The 13,579-nt window shown below is 39.4% G+C and overlaps 1 protein-coding gene across 15 annotated transcripts in view; it reads left to right on the top strand.

The window, feature by feature from the left end:
- PPP4R4 (protein phosphatase 4 regulatory subunit 4) overlaps window positions 1-13,579 on the top strand; it is a 123,820-nt gene that overhangs the window by 53,207 nt on the left and 57,034 nt on the right. For 6 of the 15 annotated variants that reach the window (XR_008427331.2, XM_053928384.1, XM_053928383.1 and 3 more), the window contains 4 exons: window positions 8,015-8,162; window positions 8,855-8,928; window positions 11,413-11,519; window positions 12,547-12,654. Coding sequence is in view for 14 of the 15 variants with exons in the window: in XM_053928383.1 (XP_053784358.1) it covers window positions 8,015-8,162; window positions 8,855-8,928; window positions 11,413-11,519; window positions 12,547-12,654 (437 nt within the window). In the remaining variant the exon portion in view is untranslated. Of the gene's footprint in view, window positions 1-4,819; window positions 4,908-5,755; window positions 5,775-8,014; window positions 8,163-8,854; window positions 8,929-11,412; window positions 11,520-12,546; window positions 12,655-13,579 lie in introns of those variants that run through there. The other 9 variants (XM_071222078.1, XM_071222079.1, XM_053928378.2 and 6 more) reach the window with 5 other exon arrangements.

Genomic DNA, 13,579 nt, shown 5'->3' on the forward strand with positions numbered 1-13,579 from the left:
AGAGAGCCCTGACTGGTGCAGCTCAGTGGAATGGGCGTCGTTTTTCGAACTGAAAGGTCGCTCATTCGATTCCTGGTCAGGACACATGCCTGGGCAAGGTTCCCCAACCCCCCGCCCCTGCCGCATTGGAAGCGTGTGAAAGGCAACCAATTGATGTTTCTCTCCCTCTCTTTCTCCTTCCCTTCCCCCTTCTTTCAAAATGAATCAATAAAATCTTTAAAAAAATAGAGAGCATTCAATGACTTTGAGACTGTGTAAAGTGATCTGATAAATGTGCAATTGGAGTCTCCAAAGAGAGATCAGGAAAGAACTGTTTGAAGAAATAACGGCCAAGACTTTTCTGAAGTTAATGAATGACAACAAAGCAGAGATCCAAGGAGCCTGGAGGATCCCGAGCAGAATAAACACACACACACACACACACACACATCGAGGCACATCATGATAAAATAGCTTAAAATAAAGAGTACAAGCTTCTACCCTTCAGAAAACACTGTTAAGAGAATGAAAAGACAAGTCACAGAATGGGAGGAAACATTTATAAATTATGTATCTAATAAAGGACACGTGTTCAGACTATATAAAGAACTCTCAGAACTCAATAATAAAAAGAAAAAACTCAATTTTTAAAAACAGGCAAAAATTTGAACAGATGCCTCACCACAGATGATTTGTGGATGGCCGGTAATCATAAGAAGAGATACTTAGCATGCTCCGTCATTAGAGAAATGCAGATAAATGTGTACACCTGTTAGAATATCTGTACTACAAAATGATGATTGTCTTTTTAGACATTTTTCAAATTTGCTTCTGTCTGATCCTCTCTCTGCTCTCCTAGGACTCCCAAGTTCATACATACTAGACCTTTCCATAGTATTTTTTATGTTTTTATCTTCTCCATCCTTTTCTCTTTGTGACTCATTCTGATTATTGATTTTGATTATTATATTTTTCTGGTGTAGAGTTTTTGCTTAGCTGTTGTGAAGATCTGCCACATCCTTTCTTTTATATCTTAGAATTTTCTGTTGAAATTTTCAATTGTATCTTCTGTCCCCTTGAACCAGGTGTGTATTGGATAACACCAATGTGCCTGGAGCTCTTTTTGGTGCATTTTAATTTTCTGTTGCTTATGCTGGTTCTTATTCATATTATTGTATCTCTTCATGTGCCTGAATATTATTGATTGTGTGTTTGATCTTATAATTATCTGTAGAAATGGTTTGAGGCCCAGGTCAACAACCGAGGCCAATAGTTTGATACCTTCATCTAGAACGGAATATGTTGTCTAGTGGCAGCCACTTAACTGCGCTGGCAATCAAGTCTCATTTAGTCCATTTTAGGTGTTGGGTGATTTGAAGCCGGGAGCCAGGCTGTTCTCCCTGGAAAGGTTAGTCTGCTGCGGGGTTGCACTTTCCTGTCCCAGGGAGCTCACCAGGGCCTCTGCAAGGCTGTCAAAAAAGTCACTTAAGCTCTTGGCCACTCGGGAGCCTTTTTCAGAATCAGCAAATGTTCTCAGAGAAAAAACAGGCTCCAAATTATATGCTTACCTTTCTGGAATTCCATTGTCTGTTAGATCCTGGGTGGGTAATTTTTCTAGTAATGGGTAATCTAGGATGGGTAATTTTTTACTTTTGGGTGAGTAACCTTGTTAGTATCCACGTGCTTGTATGCAGATGATTTTTATATCTTTTCAGCTTTTTAAATTATCCTCATCAGGAGAGCTGATTAGAACCACCTAGTCTGCCATTACTGAAAGAGGAGTTCCCTTTCCTTTTTATTTTTCTTCTTGATTTAATATTGCAACAATATTAACCCCAAATGTTTCTGTACGTACACCTGCCTACAACCCTTGCCTCACGCCACACCCTGTTACCACCCTCGCCCTGCACAGACCAATGGATTGTTTTCGAATACTGTGCTAGCAAAGCCCAGAACTTAAGATTAAATATTCCGTCAGAACTTTTTATTTAAACTTTGCGTTCTTCAACATTCTTATTTTATTGAGGTAAAATTATGTCTGCAGTAGCAGACACCCACTTCTGACCTATGTTTTCTCTGTAGGCAGTGCCATCTACCCCCAAGTCTTTAAGTATCATCCATGTAGATTCTGTCTATTTTATATAAATTCTCTTATTCATATCAGATCTTTTCAGAGTATCAGATCAGTAAATATAATTTCCTGTTTGTAATCTCTGCTTGGATGCCTCAAAGGCATCTCCAAGTTAACAAGTCTAAAATTGAGCTTCTGGTATCTCCCCTTGACATTGGGCTTCTTCCAGTGTCTCCTATGCTACCTTGGGCTTCCTCCAGTATCTCCTGTCCTAACCTTGGCTTCCTCCAGTGTCCCCTGTCCTACCCTGGGCTACCCCCAGTGTCTCCTATCCTAATAGGTAACACTGTTATTCATCTGATTTTCAAGCCGGGATTTTGGGAGTCATCCTAGTTACCATCTGTTCTTTTACTACTCCCTTATACAATCCTCTTATTTTATATCTTACATATTTCCTGAATCCATCCACCTCTCTCCAACCACACTACCTCCACCCTAGTCCAAGCTACTCTGAGGGTTTGCTCAGAGAAGGTAATAGCTTCTCAAGTGGTCCTTGCCCACTCCTCCCTCCCTCCCTCCCACCCCACCCCACCCCACCCCACCCCACCCCACCCCACCCCACATCACTACTTTCTGATTTCATTTTCATCTGTATAATCAGCATGATATTTCAAAGCATTTATGGCTACAGTGTGAATATTCTCTTGCTTGAGTGAACATTCACCCAAGGCCCTACGGAATTTGGGCTCCGTCTGTCCCTCTGGCCTGAGCCCCTGCCCGCCAGACTGTGCTCCAGGCACTCTGACCTCCTTCCACTTCCTGAACCTACTTCTGGGCTCCACACCTCTCGGTGCTAAGAGCTCGTTCTTTCTTACTCTTCCTGCTTTCCTACCTCCCTGTGCCAACTTTCATCTAGTTACTTCTTTCTGTTCCTTCCCCATGACGCCCCTCCTCGAAGACATCAGGTCACTCATTAGATGTTCTTATGTCATCTTGCCCTTCTCACCCGTAGCGCCGGTCCAGCTTTAATTACAGCAGAAACAGGCACATTGCTAGTCCTGTACGTTGCTAAGTCTCCAGCCCCTAGCACAGCGCCTTGAATGTGACTAAATAAATATTTGTTGAATAGTTAAATACAAGCAACAGTAGCCCCTCAAAGGTAGGCAGCCATGTCTTTGACTCTCCTCCAGTTCCCCAGAGCTCTTTGTATGATTCTGGTACTTAATAAATAGCTGTAAATGAAATTAAAATTCTATTCTCAGACTTAGATTTTCATTGGGCTACTTTAGAGAAAGATTAGGATAGAGGGGAAAAGTACAATGCCATGATTGACTAGGGAGGAAGCCCTATTTTCTCTTGCTTATAGAAATTTGCCATACTTTCCATTACTGCCCCCAACTTCCCAGGACACAGTTTATACTTAAAAATATATATTTAATGAAATAGAGCTACAATGGATCATTTGAAATGGTCGCTCATTGCTGTTGTATCCAATAAATAGATATTTCTTTGATACGCACATCTTATGACATTTTAAATTGCTTCTTATTTACACTTAAGCCAAAATCATGAAATGCACGATTCTAACTCATTATATGTTAAGATGACTTGGCAGACTGAGTCCAGCTAGCAGTTCAGTTTCAAAACCATTGTCTTGGAACGTGTTTATTTGTCCGGTGTGGTCGTGATTTCGAGTGGCAGGATACTCCATCGCACCCCCACCTAGTAATACGATACACTGCTGGTGATGGTGTTTCTTTAGTGGAAAGAGGCCTTGGGGGTATTTTTATGTGCGCCTCCTCATGAACCTTGCAGATCACTGAAGTGCAGATTTATAGAACGGACACACACATCCCTGTACTCCTGTCTCCTGTCTCCGCTTCATCTTCCCTCTCAGAGTTTGCGTTTCAGGGCTGTTGACTAGTTTTCCCTGCACTTTATCTCAGTGGGGAACGTGGCAGTCAGTGACAGGGAGAAGATTGAGATAGGGCCATGAGTTGTTAGAAATGCCTTAGAGTTGGCATGCTCCAATTATTCATATTTAACCCAGTTTTAATAAATGGTCTTTCATAAATGTCATCATTTTATAGCAAAAGAGCTATTCACTGTTATTGTTACTAAAACTTCCCACATTTATGACCCTCAGAACCCCAGATATTTCATATGTCCTAGATCTTCAATATTTTAATATTTAAATCCCTCTTATCTAATTTTTAAAAAATCAGTGATGTTATTTCTAAAAGTATACAAAGATACTTTGTAATTCCAGGGCTTTTTCCTTTAACCAGCACCACTTGGTAAATCTGTTTACCAGTTTTATTCAGTAAGTTTAGTTTCCAAATGTGTGAATCTTAAATGTTTGCTCTTTTGAGATAAGCCAGTGATTTATTTCCTGCTTCTCCATGTTGTGTAGTATAAAGAGAAATCTCTTCTTGGTGCATATAAGTGGGTTTATTGGAGACAGAGCAGTAGAGCAATTCCCCTCTGCAAGGACTGTGTTACACCGTTTTACAAAATGCTTTCTCCCACCATTCATGCTAACTAAAGAGTGAAATTAAACTCAGAAGTGTCTAGTATGTTTGCATCCTTGAATTGGAATAGATTTCGAAATTTGGAAATGTACCGTGAACTTGTTTATGAACTATCTAGTTTCATTTCTGAGGATTCAAGTTGGAATGCCAGCCATACAATAGTATTTAAGAGGAAGGTACCTGGCACTAAGGCATGCACTTAAGCAATAGAAGAGTTTACTTTTCGGTGTCTTCCAAGGTCCATGAGGATGCACACTTATTTACCCAGAGAGTATGGGTCTCACTGTTTGTCCAGAAGGTGTGACTGTGGAGGAGAGTGCTTTTCGGTAAGTCTCAGGCTCTTACTGTGTCACGTTTCAGAAAAATATGTTCGGAAATCAAATGATTTTTAGCAGTAATAAAATCTCTTAGTCTGTGCTGGTTTCTTAACAGTGGACACTCCCAGATGTTGAAGTTAGCACAAGAGAAAAACCCAAATCCTGATAAGGCTTGAAGATTTTTTTTTTTTCTGAAACTTACATGCAGAATAGCTGGGGCAGATGTTTCTGGGGGAGTCAAGACTAAGCAGTACAGTAAGGAGATAAGAAGTTGGGGAGCTTCTCATGTCCTTCTTTTGCAGGAAGGTCGCACACACAAACCCGGGACTGTAATGACTTTGTAAGAGGGGCAGAATTACATCTCTTGGAACTTCAAACAGCAGATTCACGTGACCCGGAATGTACATTGTAGCACAATTTCTTTTAATACTTCTTTTCAAAGTACTTTCTGTTTCTAAATAAAAGCTCTGCCTTCTGAAACTGTAAGTGATGTATACTGGCCACATCAAGCCTTTCGAAAGTGTTTTCCAAGTCCACCGTTAGTGTGGAACAATGCCTGTTTTGAAAACAGTGAAACAAGAAGATACGGGAGGGTCTGATTTCAGAGGCCAGTTGCTGCTTCTGCTTTATGCCTTATCATTTCTTCTCTTTTTTTTTTCACCCAAGGTCCACAGTTGACTATTGGTTGGAAAAACTTGGAAAGTAATGTTTGTACGTGTGATACAGAAGTTTAAAACAAAACAAAACAAAAATGTGCCACTCATATGTGACACAGGCTTTCTGGGAATGAACACATAAACACATGCCACAGTAAGCCACTGCCGGGTCTCCCGTGCGCCCTCAGGAAGGCTTAGCGCTGCCGGAAGCTGTGCCTTAGTAAGTGACGGACGGAGTACAGAATCTGCGAGGAAGAACTCGGTCTTAGACTGGGCATCAGGCAGACGAGGGTTAAGTCTTCGAGTTGCCGGTGACTAACTCGCTGGCCTTCAGCACAATACTAGAGGATTCTGAATTTGTCATGCTGTGGGATGACATGCTGTAGAATGTCTTCTAGCACAGTGACTGGCAGTGGTCCCACCCTGCTGAGTCAGGGAAACTGGGCACATGGTCTACATTGTGGTTACGGAAATGCTGGGGTGGAGGGTGCCAAGACCCCTCCTCATTGACAAGATAGTAAGGATTGAGAATGCATTTCTATGAGACGCATTTTTGTTTTCCCTTGCATCTAATTCTACCAGTCCCTAATTTTGGGGACTCAAAAATCTCTTGAAGTTACCTTGTAGGAGGTGTGGATAATGTGTGTGAAGGGAGAGAGCCTCAAGAGCAGACGGCTGAGGTGAAAGGGTAAGAGATGGTCAGTCATCCAGCTGTTGACACCAGATGCCTGCTGCGTGCTCGGACCAGGGGACATGATAGTGAACAAAAGAGACACAGATTCTTGCAGCCATGAAGCTTACATTCCAGAACGTTCCAGATGTGGGAGACAGACCACTCGCAAATGACTGTGTTAGGTGATGGAGATAAAACTCCCGTAAAGGGGGTTGTGGGAGCTAGGTGAGGGAGCGGCTTTCAGGTTAAAACCAGCTCATTGAGGAGGTGATATGTGAACAGAGGCTTGAAAGAGATCAGGGAGCCAACCATGTGGGAATCTGGGGGAAAGGGGGACTTGGGAACAGATCTTGTAAGTCTTTGAATGGGCTTTGACGTTTCCTTTAAGTGGGATGTGAAGCCGTTGGAGAGTTATGAACAGGGAAGTGACATGATCTGACCTACAAGACTGTCTCTGGCCGCTGTATAGTGATGGGATCAGGGACCGGTCAACAGGTTATGGGAATAATTCAGGCTGGAAGTGGTGGTGGCCTGGATCTGGGGGGAGGGTGGAGGTGATAAGTGGTCAGGGTCAGGGTCAGGACTGGTTGGTCACTTGGTTGTGGTGTGTGAGGGACTAAGAGGCGTTAAGGGTCACCTCAAAGTTTTTGGCCTGACCACTGGAAGGGCAGAGTTGTCACTTGCTGTTTACTGAGGTGAAAACTGAAGAAGGACGTTTTGAGAGGATAGCGTCTCAGGTGTGGACAAGATGAGGTCCCTACTATGTGTCCTCGGGCAGAGAGGAGATGGTGGGGTGTCCTGTGTCATTATTTAATGCTCGGTTTGCACGATGTGATAAGTCATAAACGTTCCGTGTAAGGGTTTGAATCTCTGAGAAGATGGCATTGTAGTTCACATTTTATAAATTAGGAAATGGTGCAGAAAGATTAATTTTCTTAAGATCACAGGTATGAAACTTTGTTTTGTGGCTGCAAGTTCCATGTTGTTCTGCCAACTTTATTATGTTAGTTATAAAATAGGCATTCAATTTTATAATTGCCATCATTGGTTAGACAAAGTACAACATTTCTCTTAGCTGTCTTTACATCACACACTCTTTCTCTCTTCCAGAGAAGAATAGGTAATATCTTTGATGAGGTGTGTGTGTAAGGTTTTTTTTTGACTTTTAGTTGTGTTGAAACTTAAAATTCTCACGTAGGCTTTAACTTTGAATATACACTTAAGAAATTTTGAATTGTGAATGGAGATGGCAATGAATATACTTACTTTTTAAAAACATTCTTATATCTTATAATTTCTACCTTTAAAAGCAGTTTACTTATAGTAATTTATGTTCTTGTCAGTTGTTTAAAGGGGAAATACGTTTGTACAATATTAAATGTATTTCTTTTTATAGTAAAATGTATAATGTTTATTTTTTGCAGCAGAATTACAAGTAATGAAAACATGTGATTGAGCTTTGGCATTATTGTTCTAGGTATGATGGCAAACTGTACAATACAAATAGCAAAATATAAGTTGTACTTTTTTTTCATTCCTAAAGCAATATAATGTTATTTTATTTGTAAGTTCCCGAGGCATTTAAATTTTATGTGGTCTAATGACTTACGTGATCAGGAGCAGATTAATTAATACAGTTTTCTTAAATAAAGCAATCATACATATTCTTAGAAGTCATATATAGTCGTTTGTGGAATGTGACTATGTTTTCTCTGACCTTGGGTTTTTAAAACTCAGCATTTGTGATCTCTCATCTGTGTAACAGCCAACTCTTTCTGATTGTGCAGGAAGCCCTGCACGTCGCAGGTGTGGAAATGCAGCTGGCGGCTGCAGGGTCACTTTTGACCATTCTCCAGGAAGAGTCAGTGTCAATTCACACATATGCCCACTCCTTCCTGCAAGTCATTCTGCTGCATCTGGAGCACAGGGACGCAGGTCAGGGCCTGGTGTGCTTCATGTACTTACTGCCTCTTGTACGTGGTCCTGATGTCCTTTGAGTCCTGTAGTCTGATGGGGACAACCGAGTGAGGCCATGCTGCCCAAAGACTTGATCTTTAGTATGACTAAAAATAGCCCTGGCGGTTTCCTTACAAAATTCCGTGTCCCTGGAAGCTGAAGATCCGTTAGTTCATCTTATGATTTACACTTTCTTCTTAGATTTTTAAACATTTTACAACGTTTGTGTTTATATTATAGTATAATATCAGCAAAAATGCACAATTAAAGATATCCCCCCAATACTATTTTTTAAAGATTTTATTTATTTTTTTTTGAGAGAGGAGGAGGGAGGGAGAAAGAGAGAGAGAACTATTGACTGGTTGCCTTTCCTATGTGCCCTGACTGGGGACGGGACCCACAGCCCAGGCCTGTGCCCTGACTGGGAATGGAACGAGAGGTCACTTTTTTGGAGGGTGGTGTCCAACCAGCTGAGCCGCACTGGCCAGGCGCCCCCTCCCCTCAATACTATCTTTAAAGATAGATGCTTTCTAGATATTGGCTAAGATGAAAATAGAGAAACTTCTTACACTATTAATAAAATAATCACTCCATTTTATTATTAAATACTCTGACTGTTAATGGCTGAGTTGAAACTACACGTGTGAGACGTTTCCTTTGGCGTGTTTCAGGTGTCAGCAATGCATGGCTGGAAACTCTTCTGTCTGTGATCGAAGTGTTGCCCAAAGAAACCCTCAGGCACGAGGTAATTCCTCTTGTTATTACTTTTTTTGGTAGTCATAAGTCACTTTTAAGATTTTTTAAATAAAAATGGTATTTAAAGAATAATAAAGTTATTTCCCACTCTGAAGGCAACACATGCTCATTATAGAAAACCTGAGTAATACAGAAATTAGTAGGGAGAAAAACTTACAATTTTGTACTTAGTCACTTTTAACATTCTGATATATTTTCATTGCAGATTTTTCTGTTTGTGTTTGTTTGCTGTTTGGCCATAATAGTGATCATTTGGCACTGTTTTCCTATGTTATTTTAAACTCATGTAGTAGTAGCTACAAAATATTTTACTTGTTGGACATTTAAGACTGTTTTAAGAATTTTATTTTCAGTGCCAGCCACTGAATAAGGCAGGCTGCTCGTCCTAATGAGAAAATCCTGCTTCTCTCTCTCTCTCTCTCTCTTTTTTTTTTTTTTGTCTTTGCCCCTGATGACTATGAGGCAGCACTGCAGAGTGCTGGACCTGGAAAATTAGATATTTATATGGCTCCACCGCTCTCTGGGGGAAGGTCAGCCACCTTTTGGTGGCCACCCTCTTCTCTCACCCATCAGGGTTCTCGCAGGTGGTACCTTTCCCTGCAGGGTCATTTACTCAGCTCCGCTCAGCTTTTGCTAAGAGGGTCATGACCACAGTTCTTTGCTCAGGGAGTATCGCCCTCTGTGTGTGTGTTGAGGGGGAGTCTCTGGGGTGGCAGGGACAGCGCTTCATTCACAGCTGTGCCCTCGGCACCTAGCACAGGGCCTAGCATGCAGCAAGGTCAATAAACACTTGTGGAATGTGAAAAACAAAAAGAATTTTATTATCAAAACAAGGCAGTACTGAACATCTCTGTAGAGCTTTTCCTGTTTTTCAGATGATTTCCTTAACTATAGCTTCCAGAAAAGTGGAATTACTGGGGCAGTGGGCAGTAATGTTTTTAGGGATATTAACCAGCAATATGTGAAAATGCCTTTATCCCCTGGACTTTTCTCAGCAATAGTGTTCCAATTTAATCTGATGAGCCAAAACTGGAATTATATTTTAATTGGAATTTTAAAAATTATTAGGCTATTGTATATTTTCTCATATACTATGTTTATACCAATTTCATTTATTCTTTTGGAATTATCTAACAGTATCATTAATCACTTGTTTGTGCTATTTATCTATCAAGGTTGCCAGTCCTTTATTATGTTTGTTGCCAGTATTGTTGCCAATTTGTTATTTGGTTTTTATTTTTCCACATTGTTCAATACATCCTTCTCAAAAAGTTTTAGTAAATTAAGGTGAGAGAATAGGCAAATTAGAAAAATATTTTCTGTAATGAAAAGGTTTTTCATCCTGTGAACATTAACCCTATATATGCTTCTTTTCAAACGTGTCATGGTTGAAAAAAACAGTTGTCTATCAGTAAAGTGCCCTCTGTGGATTTTATGAAGGGTCTTTGTCCTTTGCCCTCATAGAGTTTATGGTCCTTTCTCAAGGGCAAAGACTTGCGTGGAAATGGGAAGATGGACCCAGCTCTGAGGGTGCTGGTGTACTTGAAGCCCAGCGTCCAGCTGGGCGCCCATGTTTCAGTGTTCGCTGTAGCGTTGACGTGGGTTATGTATGGTTTTCTGAAGAGCGGTATGGGGAAGAATGCAGTTTTTACTCCAGAATGCCCTCTGTTAGTTAACGTGATTTTAAAGATATTATGTATGCATTTTATTTTGTTTCAAATATTTCACTTACAAGTTATATTTAACATTATGCATTCAGTAATTCTGGCTACTTTGTTGAGAGGAATAAAACCAGTTGACTTTTTTATTAGAGTCATAGAATTTTAGAACTTGGAGCGATCTTAGTATGACATATTCTGACTTCCGTTTTAAGAAAATGAGAAACCTTGGGATGAGAAGTAACAAGCTGACTTGGACAAATGAAAGAGCCGGGACTAGAATCAGGATTTGATCTTCATGGTTCTCCACAGTCTATCGTGCTGCTGAGGTTTTCAGTGCTTAGCATGTACATAATACAGTGTAAGGCTTGGGTCATTGTACTCAGTGACAGAATTTCTTAATAGAATCTGTTTGAAGCTATAATTTATAATGTTTTGCATCCCGTTAGGATAAATGCAAAAATCTGTATGGGATAAATTTAAAGGGCAACTGGCAATTAATTTGCTTTTTTTCTTTTGAAAATGTGTATTTCACAATTACACTTTATGGACTTACAGATCATTGCAGAATTCACCGTGAGCTTTAATTCAGTCTTTTTTGTGCATAATCGTTTTCAATGACCCAGTTTATCCTCCTCCTTACCGTGTATGTAATAAACAAGAAGACAGACGAGGCGATCCAGATTACGACAGCCACGTACCTCCAACTTTAAAAACATTTAGACCATTAAAATATTCTTTGAAGAAAATAGCTGATAGTAGTGTCAAGAATATATAAAACTTTGTGAATTTGTTCTCTAAATCTTTCTCCTCAGATTTTGAATCCACTTGTTTCGAAGGCACAACTGTCCCAAACAGTCCAGTCTCGTTTAGTTAGTTGTAAAATTTTAGGAAAGTTGACCAACAAATTTGATGCCCATACGTGAGTATTTGTGTTAACTTTTTGTCTAGCTCACTACATTAAATTGATTAAAATGAGTACTAACTGTGTGACTAACAATTACATTAGATTTGTATTATTCCAAACTGCCTACAAATTTAGTTGTTTTAACTTTATAGAATTCTTGGAAGTCTACTTATTCAGATGTTTTTCTTCCTGATCTGATGGCTTTTCAAAATCAGTAAGGTTAACATTTCTTCTCTTCTCCATCTTACTCTCTCCTGTCACATACCTAGTGTAGTGTTGAGGTTAAAATGGCATTATTGTTTAGACTTCAAAACATGGTAAATATGACATAAAGATAGATTTTCTCTTTTCTTCCATTATTGTTATGAATCCATTATTTTGAACAATGCATCTTATTTTTGAGGTTTTATAGAGAACGTTTATAATTTGTATGCTGTCCTCTGCCCAAGCGATAAATGCCAAGTGGAAAGATGCAATGGTGTGTAATTACGACGCAGGAACAAAATGTAAAATTGAAGAGTATTTTGGTTGATGGTTGCTAGAATCAGTCTGCTTACCTACAGCTTTTTATCCTAGCTAAACGTTTAACTGTCAATCCAAAATTAACCATTATTTTCTTTAAAAATTTTTTTAAAAATGTTTTATTTATTTATTTTTACAGAGGGAGGGCGGAAGGGAGAAAGACAGGGAGAGAGACATTGACATCTGAGAGACACATCAACCAGGCCTGTAACCCAGGCATGTGTCCTGACTGGGAATTGAACCAGTGACCTTTTGGTGTGCAGACCAGTGCTCAATCCACTGAGCCACACCAGCCAGGGCCACAATTAACCGTTATTTTAAAAACATTCAGTCATACCCATAATTTACAAGTAGCTCATAACATCCGAATGTAATCAGTTATGTAAAAATATGGCAGAAAATATAAAGTTGTATATTAAAGTAAATTTGTTATTAGGCTAAGATTTTGATAATAGTTGTTTGAAAATATTAATTATTCTAAAACACTCACCCATTTGCATGTTCTTTCCTCCCTTCTAAGCATTAAAAGAGAAATACTTCCCTTGGTAAAATCACTCTGTCAAGACGTAGAATATGAAGTTCGATCTTGTATGTGTCGGCAATTAGAAAATATAGCTCAGGGCATTGGGTAAGTATACTTTCAATTTCTTATGTCATATTCTTATTTCTGGAGAGCCAAACATGCATATTCTATTCCTGTATTCCATGGAAACATGCTATTAAAAGGCTAAACTTTATATTATCTTTAAGAATGGTTGTAACAAGTACGACCTGATGAGTCTGTATTAAAAGAAATAAAAGTGAAAATGCTTAGCAATGTGATAGGCATTCAATCAATGTTAATTTCTTTCCTTCTCACCTTAAGTTACTTAGTTATCATTCCAAATGCCTAAATCTAAGCAGGGAAAAGGCTCCAGTATAAACTGTGCGTGCACTGGTACTTACGAATAATCAGTTCCCTAGTTTTGATCTGAGAACGAGCCTTTTATGACAGGTCTTCTAAGCCTAGGTTGACTCTGGGTCACTGCGAGCCACAATTAATTCAGTCTCGCCTAGATCTGTGCTTTTTAACCAGAATCAAAACCTATTAAGAGAATATACTGTTGTTGGGGTTTTTTTGTATTCTGTTTTTTTGTCACCTGATATTTTGCTGCTGTTAAAATTGGACAGGTCATTGTGTGTTCAAATTAGTGTTCTGAACATTAATTTAGGGTTGTTGCTTAAGGATTAATTTATAAAAGCAGAACTAGAGAGAATCTATTTACATAGAGTACTTCGCGTAGTGTCTGACACCTCAAACATTAGCTAAGTGTTTACTTCTATTATTATTTCATAAATTCTGACACAGACAACTCATTCCTTAGACTTACCTGTAACCTGGAATAATACAGGTAAAAAACAAGCAAAAAGTTTATATATTTTGTATAACTCAAAAAGACTAAGTTTATACTTCTCCCAGTAGGACATGAAAATGTTTCCCACACCTTTACCAACAATGCAGATTTATCATTAACTTTTCCAATTTCATTGGCAAAAGAAGCATTTCACTATTG

Source organism: Desmodus rotundus, chromosome 7 (genome assembly GCF_022682495.2).
Source record: "Desmodus rotundus isolate HL8 chromosome 7, HLdesRot8A.1, whole genome shotgun sequence".
NCBI classification, from domain to species: domain Eukaryota; kingdom Metazoa; phylum Chordata; class Mammalia; order Chiroptera; family Phyllostomidae; genus Desmodus; species Desmodus rotundus.